Source organism: Pleurodeles waltl, chromosome 3_2, assembly GCF_031143425.1.
Source record: "Pleurodeles waltl isolate 20211129_DDA chromosome 3_2, aPleWal1.hap1.20221129, whole genome shotgun sequence".
Lineage (NCBI taxonomy): Eukaryota > Metazoa > Chordata > Amphibia > Caudata > Salamandridae > Pleurodeles > Pleurodeles waltl.
The window spans coordinates 133,654,758-133,670,652 of NC_090441.1; the positions used below are offsets into that span (position 1 = coordinate 133,654,758).

General features: G+C 42.4%; 1 protein-coding gene across 2 annotated transcripts in view; it reads left to right on the forward strand.

The window, feature by feature from the left end:
• The window catches only part of AIPL1 (aryl hydrocarbon receptor interacting protein like 1), a 286,910-nt gene that overhangs the window by 8,027 nt on the left and 262,988 nt on the right, over nucleotides 1–15,895 (forward strand). For both annotated transcript variants that reach the window (XM_069227003.1, XM_069227002.1), the window contains exon 2: nucleotides 4,981–5,160. In XM_069227003.1, coding sequence (XP_069083104.1) covers nucleotides 4,981–5,160 — 180 coding nt within the window. The remainder of the gene's footprint in view (nucleotides 1–4,980; nucleotides 5,161–15,895) is intronic.

A 15,895-nucleotide genomic window follows, 5' to 3' on the forward strand; every position in this document is an offset into this window, starting at 1 on the left:
GCTTATGGCCCTCATTGCCTACATGTTGTTGAGGAACAACAACCGTTTTTGCCCCCACTCATTACACACCATAAGACTCCGCATTGGTCTATAATTTTGAGGTGGTCAATTAACAGCAGTTAACACCCTCTGCAGAGGGCATTATCCACTGCAAACTCCTTGAGAAACGGGCGATAATGTTAACATGGCTCCTAGTGTGGCTGTTGGGAGCTGGACAGTCCCTTTGGTTGATGAAGCTATAATTCCCCCTAAACAAAAGAAGCCGAGGAGCGCACAGTGAGCTGAATTCACTGCTTGGGTATCAGGAAGAGGGTGTTAATATCCGTAATGCTTTCACCTGCAGGGCAATAACGGCCTTTCATTCCCCCTTCTTGTTTATGGGCCATCCTCTGGGCCTGTATTTGCAGAAATTAACAGCTGTTATTGCCCGCATGTGTGGGCAGTAATGTTTTTTTTTTTGCAATGCAGGGAGCTCTTTGAGTTGTTAGAATATGTATATGGCTAATACAATGTAAACAGTACTATGCATTAGAGGTGAGTGTGGAAATATAACTTTCCGTACACAGATTATAATGCAACGATTTTCTGTCACTGAGAAAAAATACCCCTTTTATTGAAACTCATAAAATCAGGAGCATATAGTCGGCCAGTATCCAGATGAAGAATTTACATTATTACCCAGAATGCAAGGCACGCTCTATAGCGCTACTAATATTGTCCTACTGTCCGGCATTAGCAGTTATTGGTTGTCTCCATATATCCCCATATGGTTGTATTAAAATATTTGCTAAAACAGGCAATGACGCGAGTTCAGTTTCAGTAATTTTTTGCTTCATATTTTGCTGCTATTTTTTTTTTTTACCAGTCCCCAGGCGATGATCCATAAATACTGTAATATTGCACACCTCCCAGATGAGTCGCTATTTTAGCACGCCCCTGGCGGTAATATGTAAATCGGGAATAGCTGCACACCTTTCAGATGAGCCGCTATTTTAGCACGCCCTCGGCGGTAGTATGTAAATACTGTAATATTTGCATACCTTCTAGATGAGCCGCTTATTTTAGTATTACTTGGGTAATAATCTCTAAATACAGTAATACGGGCACACCTCCCACATGAGGTGATGATATAAGCATATTTGGTTGATTTACCGGATATTACTGCTATCCTTGATGTAAGGCTTTGGATGCTCTCAGAATTAACAATCTACTTAGACGCAGGCCTACCTGACACAAGTTTCCTCTCTCTCGTTCTAAAGAAATCTAAACTGGGAAGTAGAGCCATAAACGGGTTTATAGCGCCAGAAAAGAAGATAAAAGAAAGACCCTCTCTTTGCATCAAGTTTTAGAAACATTTGCACCAAGAGCTCCATACAATGTGTAAGCAGCTTCCAGAGTCCACCTTAGATTCTGGACTAGGAATCAGCTGCTGTCGAAATCAAAGAGCAACCATCAACCAGGTGATTAGATTGAGCAACAACCATGCAAATAATAACCACTGAAATATATGATATGCAAACTACCTTCGTGCTTTTAAATTATGGATATCCTGAAATCCTAGGATGACCAGATTTTCAAAACGAAAAACCGGGACTGGCGCAGGCATAGAAATAGGACTCAATGTTGGCAGTGAACATCACTGACCTCAGAAGGATTACAGTGAAAGCATAATCCAGTGCTACTTCCTCCCCTAAATAAATATATATATATATATATATATATATATATACACACACACACACACACACACACACACACACTCTACTGGTGGTTGACAGTAGGTATAGTTAGGACCATGTTTCCACAGAAAAGGTGCTTATATTTTTGGCACTGTTTGATGAATCTTCACAATTTTTTTTAAAAGTGTGCTGCTGATTATTGTTGCGCTTGGGAAGTTTCGGGGTAATCCGCACCAAGCAGGGGCTGAGAAAAAGGGGGGGGGGGGCAAAAAAAACATTAGTTTCCCATGTTAATTCCCGTAGGAGTTTTGACCACAACTACAACCCAAACTGCTACAGGGAATCACACCAAATTTGGCAGAAAAGTAGGTTCTGGTACGCAGATTACGCTTTTGTATATTTGCTGTAAATCTGTTCAGTAGTTTTTGAGATATTAAAGGGAAATAACATTTGTATGTTTAGGGCCAATGATCCGTTGCAACATTTTCATGATTATTTCAGCAAATTCGTGAATTAACACACCAATAAGAATGCTGTGATCGTCTGGCCGCAACCTGATCAGAAAGTAGTAGCCGCCATTTTAGGTAATGAGACACGGTACCTGGAGCTGAAAAAGAAAATGAGAGGTGGAATAAGAAATCAGGGTGGAGGTACCCTGACCCCAAGGCTGTGATACAGGGGTCTTTGAGGATCAGATTATGAGCTTAATTTTTTTTTCACACCATGCAATATTCATGAATACGTCTCGATGCTCAGCGTGGTGCCCCGTGTAAAGTTACAACAAATTCACGAATATCAGCTAGTGTTTAAAAAAACAGCAGTGGTAAAAAAACAGCAGGTTTAACCTGAGGACAAAATTACATACTTTGATTACCATTGAAGTCCCTTGTATGAAAGTTTCGCCTGAGCACTTGCATTGCCTTTCCCATCTTTATTGTGGTGCCATAAAATAATGCGTTAAAAAAACAAAGCCAGTAAATTCATTTTATGTTTGGTTCGGCTGTAAAGAAATGTAAAATGAAGTTGTGAGAGGATCTTTATTTAGTTTTAAAAAATCCCTGTGAAATGTTGCTTTCATTTAATAAAACGTTTCACTTTTTTAAATTAAAAGAGGTACTTCTTCATGTTTACATTTATCACATATTACAACAATAAAACACTGTATCGCATTGATATATATATTTTTAAAATAATGTACCTCTTGCATGTTGAGCACACAAACCAGTGTCAGGAAAACCTCATGCTTCCGTCCCAGGCCTTAGACTGGTTGTGCTCTTCGGCCCAAGGTGCAGAGCTGCACCACCTGAACTGTGGTATGTAGGTACAACAAATTCACCTGGATGCCTGGGCCTTAGGATGCTCCAGTGGCACGGCTGCTGCTCCGGCTGCAGAGGTTGTGAATTATAGAAGGATAGTGTGGGGCAGCAGAAGGCAGGCTGAATGGTTCCCAGTGTCCAGTCTAATACTGACATTGTTGATGACACAAATTGTGCATAGAAGGGGCCTGAGTTATAGATCTTTGAGTTAAATATAACTGATGCCTTTTTGGTGTTTTTTACAATCCCCTTGCTCATCCCCTTGCTGGGAAGAACTCCAGGGTCAGGCTGATGGTGAGCCTGGCCCTAGGTTTTGGGATTTGCACCCCTGATTCACTCCTTCTTTAATCCTGCTCTGCTGGAATGAGGCGAGGCAGCACAAAGGCAAGTCTAAATAAGTTAAGTTGTGTCTCTGGTGTGATGAGAGGGCCTGTTGACATGTGTGGTTGCACAGCACTGCGATTAATATGCACTTTTACTCGACCCTTTCTCAAAAACCGAAACATGCATTTATTTTGGCAGAAAGTTTTGGAGCCAGGAAAGTTCTTAAAAAACAATCTGGATGTCAGGTCACCTTATAAAACCCTCACAGAACTTCAGTATTTGAGCTCCAAGCTAAGCCAGGTTCTGAACCATTAAATGGGCCACCTGGTAAATGTTGTCACAATAGCTCAGAAAACCTAAACAGACCTTATCAGACAAAGGAACATTCTGGCACGCTATTTGTTTGTGATTTGTAGTGATGCAGGACTTAGGGAAGAGAACAGTTTTTTTGCCATTTACATTCAATAGTCCTCCTAAAAGATCTATTGCCAAGCCTCCTGTGTGGTCCACAGGGGCAGATCCTCTTCTATCGCGGAGGAGCGTCACCCCCGCCAGCAGCAGCTGCAATACTTTTACAAGAAAACAAAAATAAACTATGGGCCAGATTTAAGAAAAGTGGTGCTGCACCCAGTGCAGTACCATTTTCCTTGCCCCACTTAGCGCCCCCCTAACGCCACCATGTGCGCGCCGTATCTAAGATAAGGCGCACCATGGTGATAGTTAGGGAACTAGCGTCAGAATTTTTAACGCTAGTTCGGAGCTTTGCAGGATTATTGTCAAAAAAGTTTGACGCTAATCCTACAAAGCCCATTGAGGCCCATTGTAAACAATGGCGTGCCATCCTTTAAATGCCTGCTCTGAGCAGGCGTTAAAAGTGCAGAAAAAAATGATGCAAAGAAATCTCTTAGATTTGTTTGTGCTATTTTTTCTGCCCCCCCAACGGGTGAACGCCCCCTTTGCATGCATTATGCCTGGCACAGACATAATGTAGCACAAAGGGTTACAAAGTGGCACATTGTGTAATGTGTAATTTTGTAAATTTGGTACAGCGATTTTGGCTTGTTGGGCCACATTAGCGTAAAATAAATTATGCCAATATGGCGCAAGAAGGCGTAGGGGCTCTTAAATCTGCCTCTATGTTTATTATTGTTTTCTTGTCAAAGGGACGGGGCCACAGGCAATGACAGGGATGGAGGAGGAGTGCACAGCTCTCCCCCTCAGTGCGCATGTATGTTTGGCCGGCTGTCTCGGACCGGCCAAACACACATGGGCACTAGGCTCTCTCCAACCCGATGACAGCAGGCAGAGACTCTCACTACGCCTCGGAGCACCCTGGTTGTGCACCCTGTCCAATCCCAACGCTGCTTTCATGTTGCCAGCAGCATGAAAGCAGTGTTAGGATTGGATGCATGGCAGTCTGGGAGCCTGTGGCTGCAGTGGAGGACTGAGGAGTGGATCGGAGTGGCGAGAAAGGTAAGCTAAAAAAAAAAATGATGTATGTTTTTTGTCGTCCCCTCCCCCGCCCATCCCTTTTCCCTCCTGCGAGCCGCCACTCATGGTCCTAACTGTTGGGCAGAAACATGATCACTGACCATTTTCACTTTAAAAACCTGAATGAAAAAGAGAGGAAGAATGACTCTCTCAATTGCTTTTGTGGATAGGTGACATTTCATTTCCGGACGCTAAGGTGCAATGAGGAGCGCACAGTGATTGACGACAGCAAGCAGGCCAGCACGCCCATGGAGATCATCATAGGAAATATGTTTAAACTGGACATCTGGGAGGTCCTGCTGACATCCATGCGGATTGGCGAAGTGGCCGAATTCTGGTGTGACGTCATTGTAAGTACCAGGGATCTGGTTGCTACATCTATCATGGCTCTGAGGCTGTATTTTGCTCTATATGCCTGTCTGCTAACTGTAGCCCCTAAAAAAAGTGTATATTGGAAACTGCTACCGAAAGTTACATAGAATTGAATTCGGAGAACATTTGTATTAGAAACTTATCCTATACACGCAAATATGCAACAAAATACACATAGCGGGACTAGACCATACTTCCAATATGAAAAGAAAAGAATTGCTAGCCGCACAAAAGACTCCAAAAAACCATGGAGTGGGTTCCATCCAAGGCTAAATGTACTAACTCATTTTCATGTCGGAAACCCTGCCATTGCATAATTTACGGGGTTTGCAAGATGAAAATGTGTTTTTCTAATGTATTAAAACCCATTTAGTGATTCAGTAACATGTTACTGAATCACTAAATGGGATTAGGAATTTATAGGGAATTGCTATTTGTAAGGGGCATGTTTAGGGTGTCCCTTCCAAATAGTGATTCCAAGTGGTATGTATTAATGTTTTGCAAATCAAAATATTAATATTTTAGCAACACCTCAAAGAGGGTGGTAACTCATTTCCAAACGGTAAGCGGTCCAGAAAAGGCCCCTCTACCTTTGTGAATCGTCCAAAAACATTTTCTAGGAGTAAGCAGGGACCCTGTGACCACTGCCTACACTTAAAAAATAGTTTTGCAAACCTTCCTTTTATAAAACATTCAGTTTTCCTTTAACGAAAATGGGCTGCATTAAAAAAAGATTGCTTTATTTAAAAGCAATCATAGATATGGTTGTCTGCTCATCCCAGCAGCCCGCCGTCTGTGTGATGGCAGCGAATGGCAGTCGCATTTTGTGACCTATCCCATTAATATTCATGCAGTAGATCAAATTGCGACCCACTGCCTTTCAGTATTTTATATTAGTACAAAATTCATTTAGCAAAATACCATGGAATTCACAAATGGTCAGTGCAGAAATTATGACGACTTTTTGCGAATCCTATCTTAATACATCTGTCCCCAAGTGAACATGCATGGCGGTACATTATCACCTGAGATGGTAACGACATCAAACCAGGAGAAATGACAGTAGAATCAACCTTTAGAAAAAATATATTTGATTCACAGGGAAGTGGTGAGAAGTTGTTTCACTCTCATGTTTTTTTGGTTCAGACTGCTGAACCTTTGTTTTGTTCGTGTGTTGTTAATTTGACCTGTTAGTTCTTCAATCAGCACCTAGAAAATATTGAGTAATCTTGTAATGTTGATCACAAATGTACATTTGGGGCTGAATATACCTTTTTATGTTTTGAAGATATCCACAGAGAGTTTCTGGGTCGGTGTAAATGTATTTATTACTCTGGTCTTCTTCACCATGAGTGTAGAAACAGTTGTAGTTGCTAGTCCTGGGGAAGGAAGTGGGTATTTTGAGGTGTGATTTGCTTTGGAAGCTTGGGAAAGCCCACAGGCATGACTATTTATGGGCACTCTCATGCTCCTCTCTGGCATTTTTCCACCATGGACTCCAGTCGAGCCCCTTCTGGATTGGGAGGAGACTGGATCATCCCCAGATTTGTGTGCGTGTGGAGAAAGAGCTTCCTCCATAGGGGACATGTCTGCAGAGGGAATACAATCTGTATTTGCGTGACAGGCTTCATTCCGGGTGAATTGGGAAATGTCACATGTCTAACAACCAGCACTTGGCACATCTTTCCTTGTGTACAACTGGGAACCTAAATGGACCGGGAAAAAACATGAAAGTGCATTCAGGAAGTGATGTAAATATAAAACCTAACTAAACATTTTCGAACTAAAACAATGCAACACAGGCAATAACTTGTAGTTTGATAACTAACCTACAGTGGAAAAAAATGGGGTGGAAATAGTTTAACATCAAAATGTATTTATGGCTCGATTTACATCTAAGTAGAAGTACACGCTCCACCCATACCTAAATCTGCTGTGCTCCCACCATGGTTGCCAGCGGTGTTTGTGCTCAGTTACACAGCTGGCACGCTGTGCTGGTGAAATGGCATGACAGTGCCAGCAGCACTATGCTTATGTACCTGTTTGACCTGGTGGAGACTAGTGGCCACCTGGCAGACACATGGCTGCTAAGACCACCTTCCAGTCTTGGTAAATCCTGTGGACCTCTCCTGTACACTGGCCACACCTACCCTAAACAAATACATACGTCTTTGTTATCAAAAACTAAAATATTGCTTCCTCTATCTCGCTCTGAAGGTTTCAGTGTATTTTAACTAGGTGAGTACATATGTTCATTGGCCAGTGTCAGGAACTACTCTTATCTCAACTATTAACATGGGCAATCACTGGAAAACATGGATGAGCAGTTATCATCTTAGTGCACAGAAATCCGTGGTGTAAAAAATTGGGTTACTGGTTGACTGGGGTGAAACCATTCTCAAGAAGCAACTACAATTCCTCTCAGGGTGAAGTCACAAACAAACTCTAAAGTAACCTGTGCTCAATCCTCACTTAGCTTGGCACAGAGCAGTCAGGCTTAACTCACAGGCAATGTGCAAAGTATTTGTGCAACACTTCAAACAGTAACACAGTGACAACACACCACAAAAAGGATCCCACACAAGGTTGGGAAAATAGAGTAAAATGTCATAAATAAAACAAGATGAAAACAACAAAAATCCAATAAGTAGAACCGAAGTTATGATTTGTTTTTAAATTATTTTTTATTAGAAACTTGGCAAGAATACATGGTACATTACAAATATTTCTTGGCACAGAGCAGTATAAACAGGACATAACCTTGGCTCCCATCTCCGCCTTCCTCCCTGAAAGTCCCAAACACAGTCCCCTTCTTTAGGGGTTTTCTTCGGGAGCCAAAAAACATAAAACGCAAACTCTGGAAATCTGGTTGCTCTGGACCAGGTCAAAGGCACACTTTCAGGCTGACCACAGGAAGGCTTTGCAGTAGTGAAAAACAAATTAAAGGGATTTTTAATAACAGGACATGAGAAACTTAAAAGCACATGTCCCACTTATTAAATACAGGGCACCCTGCTCTATGGGCTGTCCGGGACCTACCCTAAGGGTGTCTAGTATGTATTAAAAAGGAAGGTTTGGGCATGGCAAAAGATTTATTTTGCCAGGTCGACACAGCAGTTACATTGCACATATAGGCTGCAGTGGCAGGCCTGAGACATGTTTAAAGGGCTACTTAAGTGGGAGGCACAATCAGTGATGCAGGCCCACTAGTAGCATTTGATTTAAAGGCACTGGGTACATGTAGTACCACTTTACTAGGGACTTATAAGTAAAGTAAATGTGCCAGTTGAGTGTAAGCCAATTCTACCATGTTTAAGGAGAGAGCACGAGCACTTTAGCACTTGTTAGCAGTGGTAAAGTGTGCGCCAGCAAAAACGAGACCAGCAAAAATGGAAGGCAAAATGCTGGGGAAAAGACCACCCTAAGGCTGACAGGTCTGAAACTTGGTTCTTCCAATTCCCGTATATACTCACTACTCTTGGGATTTTACACTAATGATCGGATCCAGGATGCTTTAGACATGTCATTATGTTGTCATGCATGTTGCAGGCTGTGGCATGTACTCCATACTGAGTGTGGAAGGAATTCAGGGTCATAGAAATATGAAATTGTTGATTGTTTCACTACCACAACCAAGTACCTCATATACAGTACCAGACAAATGTGTTAAGTTTGTGAACATTTAAACTGTTCTGCTAATTTAAGTCCTAAGATTCTATGCCAGACTATCTAGTCTTAACTATCATGCCTCCGCAAATCGTACCAATAATATCTACAACCTAAACATTGAAAAAGTAAGTGCATAAAGGTAAGTGTATATTTACTCTACTTAACTCCACAGCTGTGCACTGGGATATATATCATCCAGTGATATATGTGGAGTTAAGTAGAGTAAATCTATATTAATGTATATATGGTTATCGTCTTGGTATTTTGGACATAAATAGTTTTGCTACAAAGGTTTGCTAGTGCCAAAATTTGGTACTCAATATTCTGCTACTGTACGGAATACAACTTGGCCATAATTCCTGCCTGAAAAAGGATTACGGATTGGATGTAGTTTCTATAAAACAGAGGAATTTGTCCTTATATTTGTAGCAGGTAAAATGTTCAGTAAATTTAAGGGGCAAACTGCGCAAAATGCTAGAACAGATGCATTTCTGCAAAGTTTGCATATGATACCACGTTCTGAGATATTAGACTTGGAATCAGTTGTAAATTGGTCCCAGCTAATTATGGCACTCCACAGTAGAGGTACCTAGTGGGTTTGCAATTCCCACCCACTATTTGCATGGGACAAACAACCAAGGGCCAGATGTTTGAGCATTTCATTTGCAAATTGTGCACCAACGTTTTGCAAATGAAATCAGATTTTGGGAACAGACCTATGTGCTAACAGGCCAGTTTGCAAAATAAGGATTTGGGGTGGGTCACAATTCAACCTATCTCATTAATATTCATGACCTGGGTCACAAATTGCTACTTGCTCCAGTTGGTGGCATTCACAGAGATGGTGGCCTATAAGGGTCAGCAGACCACCATTCTGTGTTTGCGTTTAAAAAAAGATTTTTTAATGCATCCCATTTTACTTAAAAGAAAATGGGTGCTAAGTAAATTGTATTTATACTTCATGGTTTGCATCATATTTGGAAGGTGTTGGAAATGACCATCTCTTGCGTGGTATTCTCCCTGATATTTGCCATCTTTAGCTGAACCCGTGTATGATAGCCCCAGAACTCTGCACCATTTACTGCTGCTAACCAGTGGTAAAATACTTGTGCTCTCCCATTTAAACAAGATAAAATTGGCATACACCTACTTGGCACATATAAATTACTTAAAAGTTATACCTATCAGCTCCTAGTATATGGTACGTCATGTACCTAATGGATACAAATTAAATGCAACAAGTGGGCTACAGCAGTCATTGTGCCACCCAGTGAAGTAGCACTGCAAACCATGTCCGCAGGCCTGCCCTATCAGCTTGTTTGTGAATTTTGAAACTGGCATTTCGACCTGGCAAGCCTGAACCTTTCTTTTTAGCACTTATAAGACACCTTAAGGTACTCCCTAAAGGCCCACAGGACAGGCAACATGATATTTAAAAAATAGGACATATATATTTAAAGTTTTACATGTCCTGGCAAAGAAAATCCTAAAGTTGTTTTTCACTGTAGCAAGGCTGGCTCTCCAATAGGGAAACACTATGCTGCATTATAACAAGGCCATGATGCTTTATTTCAGTTTGGGAGCAGCTAGAAAAATGATTCTTGTGCTGTTTTCAGTAGTAACATAAAATCCAACTGAATTGTAAAGTCAGATTTCATATTACTATTTTGAAAATGACAAAATGAGCTAAGTGTGTTTTTTTTGCCAATGCCCAGTATTATCTGACTTTTGAGGGGGTCCCGTATGGTAAAACCTAAACAATGGAAAAAAGTAATTGGTGTAGAGAAGTGCTTTCCTCCTTAAGCAGGATGATCAGGGTGGCTGTGCCTTTCCCCCTCCTGAGCTTCAAACCAAGCCTACTTGCCACTGACAAATGTAACTCACACCTAGGCCTGCCTCCCTTTATTTTCCTGGTCATCTTGTCTCCAAACCCAGTGGGAGCTGTCCCAGAACTATAGTTTGGAGTTACAACAAGGGAGTGTTTGCCTATTTCTCCACCAACAGACAGGCACATGAATGTGGCAACCCGAGTGCCTTACAGATAACACTCATGGACCTGTGAACAGTCAGAGGAAGGGCTAGATCGCTGTCTGAAGAACCTGAAGAAAAGCTGGACCTGCTTGCCTTGCATTCAGGACCCCAGAAGTGACTCCAAGGGCCAGTTGGCTGACCTCCTGCTTGTACAATCTAGAGCTCTTTCCTGCAATTGCCCAGCTGACTATTTCCAACTGAACCTGCCCTGGACCCTGCTGGTGGTCTATGCAGCAGTGAGTCTTGACCTTTAATTGCTATCTCTATGGTCCTGTCCTCTTGACTGGTTTAAAAGTGTACACCTGAAATGTCCTGAAACCAGGGACTGAGAAACATTTTGCTCTGAGAACTGACGGGGAATCGGGACTAACCTGCCAATCCGATCAACAAAGGTGCAGCAACACTGGGACAAGGATTCAGGTTGCTTCTGCTACGTCCTTCTCCACGAAAGCAAGTCTGATCCAATGGTAAAGGTGTTCAGCCTCATAAAGCCCTCTTTGGCTACAGGCTACAGCCTTGCTCCAATGTACAAATATGAGCTTCAAAATAGTGAGACAGTCCAAAGGCAGAAATCTTCACCTGGCAAAGAAGCAAAACGTATCCAGCCCACGAGGGACCTTGTCTGAGTGCAAAATTGAAATCTCTCCCACTTAGAGCTTTCTCACCAAAGGTCAATGACTGAAACCTCGTCCAGCAACTATCCAATGACGTGAAGCCCTTTTCAGCAACAGACTGTGGCCATACCCTTCTGAGGGTTTTTGACTTTGTCCCAGAGACCAAGTCTGAATGTAAAATATCTTCATCATGACAGACCTAATCCTTAAATCTGACCAGTGCTCCATCATGAGCAGCCTTAAACCTTACCCTTGTCCAGGTCACATACTTCCAGATGACTGCGGTTGTAGAATAATGCTTTTTTGGGTCAATTTTGATCCTTACATTTTTAGAAATTCATTACTCTGGTTTTTCTTATTGGAATTTAGTTGTGTTAGTGTTATTTTATTTATTAAAATGTATTCTATTTTTCGAAATTGGTTTGAAATGTTTCTTGTGTTGTGTTTTCACTTTATTATTGTTTAAGGGCTTCATAAATAATTTACACATTGCCTCTAAATTAAGCCTAACTGATTTTCTGCCAAACTACCAGAAGGTTAAGCACAGGTTAGTGACATCTTTGTGGTTCTCTGTGCTAAGGATTGTGATTATTATTTGAGGTGGGTTCTCACCCTTTGCAATTAATACAGCAAATTCTTACAAAAAGGTGGGAAAATAATACTGTACTCTCTGTCTTTGGCTCTAGGTAGTAGAGATGGTCAAAACAAGAACAGAACAGCTTCTGCTACGGCCATAACAGGCTCAGGCCTCAAAAGGAAGTAGTCTTTGGGCCAGATTACAAGTCTGGAGGTCCTAGGATGTGGTGGCCTGACTGCTACATCACAAGGTTGGTGGACATACCCGCCAACCTCTCGCCAGCCCGCCAGGATCAGTGATCCCGATGGGCTGACGGCGGTGCAGGTTGCAACCAGCCAATGCGGCACTGAAGTCAGCACCGCCCTGCTGTTTACAACTTTGTTCTCTGCTAGCCTTTTCCCGGCGGTACCACCGCCATGAATAGGCTGGCAGAGAACAGGTGCAGGTGGCCACACAGGGGCCCGGCACTGCCCATGCCTGTGGCCCCCCTGTGGCCCCCCTGCCCAGCACCCTCAAAATGCACACTGTCTGCTCTGCAGTGTGCATTTCGAGGGTGCTGGTGCCCCCTGCATGCTGCAGCATTGCCGCCGGCTCTTTATGAGCCGGCGATAATGCTGCTGCCCCTTTCCCACTGGGCTGACCGGTGGAAACCAAGGTTTGGTATGGCAGCAACCTTTCCCTCAGGAGTTTGGCAGACGGGTGTTTTTGTCCACCAAACTCTTAATAAGCCACATAGTGTCATAAAACCTAAATCAGAACAAATGGTTAAACACTTTCACCAATTATGGAATATAAGGAATAGGAGGAAGTGATCAAGGAAAAATATCAGTATGAAGTTGAATAATTTTGTACATACATCAGATTGTCACGTTCTGGAAATGTACACAACATAATAAACACAACTCTTTAATTCTGGACTAATGAACTGACATTTTGCCCTGAAATACTAGAATACCAGTCTGTTATTTTTTGTGAATATAAGTTCCTCAAATATCACTGTGCCACTCATAGATAGATTCTGCATATGATATATATATATATCACCATCACATGAAATTATTACATGCCAGGAATGTTTATGTGTCTGGGCAGAACAATATGTCCATGGTATGACATGAAGTACCATTGTTTTGCAAGGGCTAGTGCTGTACCAGGGGTGATCACCATCATACAAAGCAGCTATAAGCTTCTAAAAATGAATGTCATTATGCCCCATCATTATGTCAGGGGTAACATTCTGCCAGTGCATAGGCACCATTGTGGCATAAACCAAGCTTGCCACATATGTGCCCTGAATTACTACTATTGTGCTGGGGGAATAAGAAACATTACTCCCCTGACACCTCTAGAATGAAAGGCTAGTATGTGGTCGCTATTGTGAGTGATATGCTCTCTCACCATTACAAATGGTCTCTCAGGGAGAGGGGAAGGTATAAATGAACATAAAGATCAGTCTACACTGTGAGACGATGCCCATTTCTGCATGGTCTCCCCTATTTGTTGCTGAAATCTACTACTCGTTTTTAGACTCTGCACATTGGGGCACTGCTGTCCGGTGCCCAGTGTCTGTATTGTTACCATTAAAGCATGTTGAAATTGGCTTATCCTTAATTGGCAACCTTTTCTATAAGGCCATAGCAAATGGTGCAGAAAATACACCTCTAACAAAAGACGAAATGTCACCAGTGCTGTGCAACACTTATTGTGCCGTACATTAGTGTGACAAAGGGAAACATGGCTTCAGGCCTATCAATGTAGCCTGACTACTGCAATGTAAAACATGCAGAGTAATCTTTTAAGATGTCCATTTGTAACAGGTAAAAACCTGCCCTTTGAGTATTAGTTTGTCATGATGATGTAAGCCTCATAGCCCACAAAGTAGTGTGCATGGTATTTAGTAGTGGGACATGTAGAAAATTAACATAACCTAGTCCCAAGAGTGACAAAGCCCTAGAAAACAATTTTCACTGTGGAAGGCCAAGCTGCCCTCTGTAGAATAACAGAGTACAGATTAAAATACTAATATGTATCACAAATAGGACCAGCTAGAAAACCATCAAACAACTATTTTTTTAAGTCTAATTCAATGGTGATATTTGTTTTTTTAACAATTATTAAGGAAAAATAATTTTTAAAAAAATACCTCTTACCTGCCTGAATTGCCAAAAGACTAATTAGAATTAGACTCTTCCAACTCCCAGCATGTACTCAGCCCAGGAAGAGGTATGAAAGTGGTATATAATCCCTCCCAGGAGCACACAATAAGCAGACTTCAGTGGGCAGTGATGACTTCTCAGAGCCCAATATAATACACAGGGTGCTGGCTATGGGTGTTCTGCTGACACTACAGTGTCAAATCCTGCATGAAAGGTCTTTATGAAGCATATTTAAAAGTTTTTCACACTTCAAAGGGAGCAAATAGGATCCCCAGACAATTCTTATCTATCCACTGTCTGGTTCCTGAAGGACACTGCTTTTGACCTACCACACGTCTCTTTCTGGATTTGTGGTAAGCACAGTGCCTGCTTCAAGCTCGCTGTTAGTGTTGGATGTGGGAGAACACTAGGATTTCCAGTATACTTCCTACATATACCCATAATCTTTAGAGCCTTAGTTTTACAATCTCAGATTTGTCCTGGCACTTTGCGTTTTGGGCCTGTTTGCAGCAAAAGTGAACTACTGAAAAAGTAGGTAGCCATGGCCTGGGAACAATTACTCCTTTGGTCAGAGAGGGACTATGAGTGTCTTAGGGTGCCTCCAGCAACAGGCTGATGAACCCTACAAAGGTGGACCCTCGCCCAACCTTACGCAGTTTACTTTCTGTACCTTTGGAAGAATAGAAGGACTGCACCTGCAGTTTGAAACCTGTGAAGACACCTGGGCAGCTGGACCTACTTCCACTTGTATACAGGACAAAGAAGTAGGCTCTAAGGGTCAGTTGGCTGACCTCCTGTGTGGCTCACTGGACACAAAAAGCTGCAAGAGGCCTTGCCTAAAGTGTCAGCTGACTAGCAACAACTAGACCTGGACCGGACCTTGCTGTTGCCTTCTGGGTCTGCCTGACACCCTGCAAGTCTTTGGATGCTTCTCCTAAGATCAGAGGGGCCTTTTACGTCTACTCCCGTGGTTTGTTTGGGCAGCAGAAGAAAATCTGGAAACTTGAAAAATTTCCTCCTGACAGTTTGATCTAGTAACTTTAATGTACTTTTTGACTGCACCAGGCATAATGCATGCAAAGAGGGCGTTCCCCTGTTGGGGGGGGGGGGGGGGCAAAAAAATGGAGCAAGGAAGTCTCTTAGATTTCCTTGCGCCATTTTTTTCTGCACTTTTAACACCTCCTCAGAGAAGGCATTAATAGGAGGCTTTCACCCTCTGGGTGCTTTGCAGGATTAACGTCAGAATTGTTTATGCAAATTGTTGGACTTTTGCTTATGCAGGGTCATCCCCAGTCTTTTTGCCTCCTGCCTCCTATTTTTTTCTGACCTGTTGCTGTTGGCTTTTCAACTCTGAGCACTTTCCCACTGCTAACCAGTGCTAATGTGCATATGCTCTCCGTGTAAATTGTATGTAATTGGTTTATCCATGATTGGCCTATTTGATTCACTAGTAAGTCCCTAGTAAGGTGCACTAGCGGTGCCAGGGCCTGTAAATCAAATGCTACTAGTGGGCCTGCAGCACCGGTTGTGCCACCCACATAAGTAGCTCTGTAATCATGTCTCAGACCTGCCACTGCAGTGTCTGTAAGTGTATTTTTACACTGTAAATTCGACTTGGCAAGTGTACCCACTTGCCAGGCCTAAACTTTCCCTTTTCTTACATGTA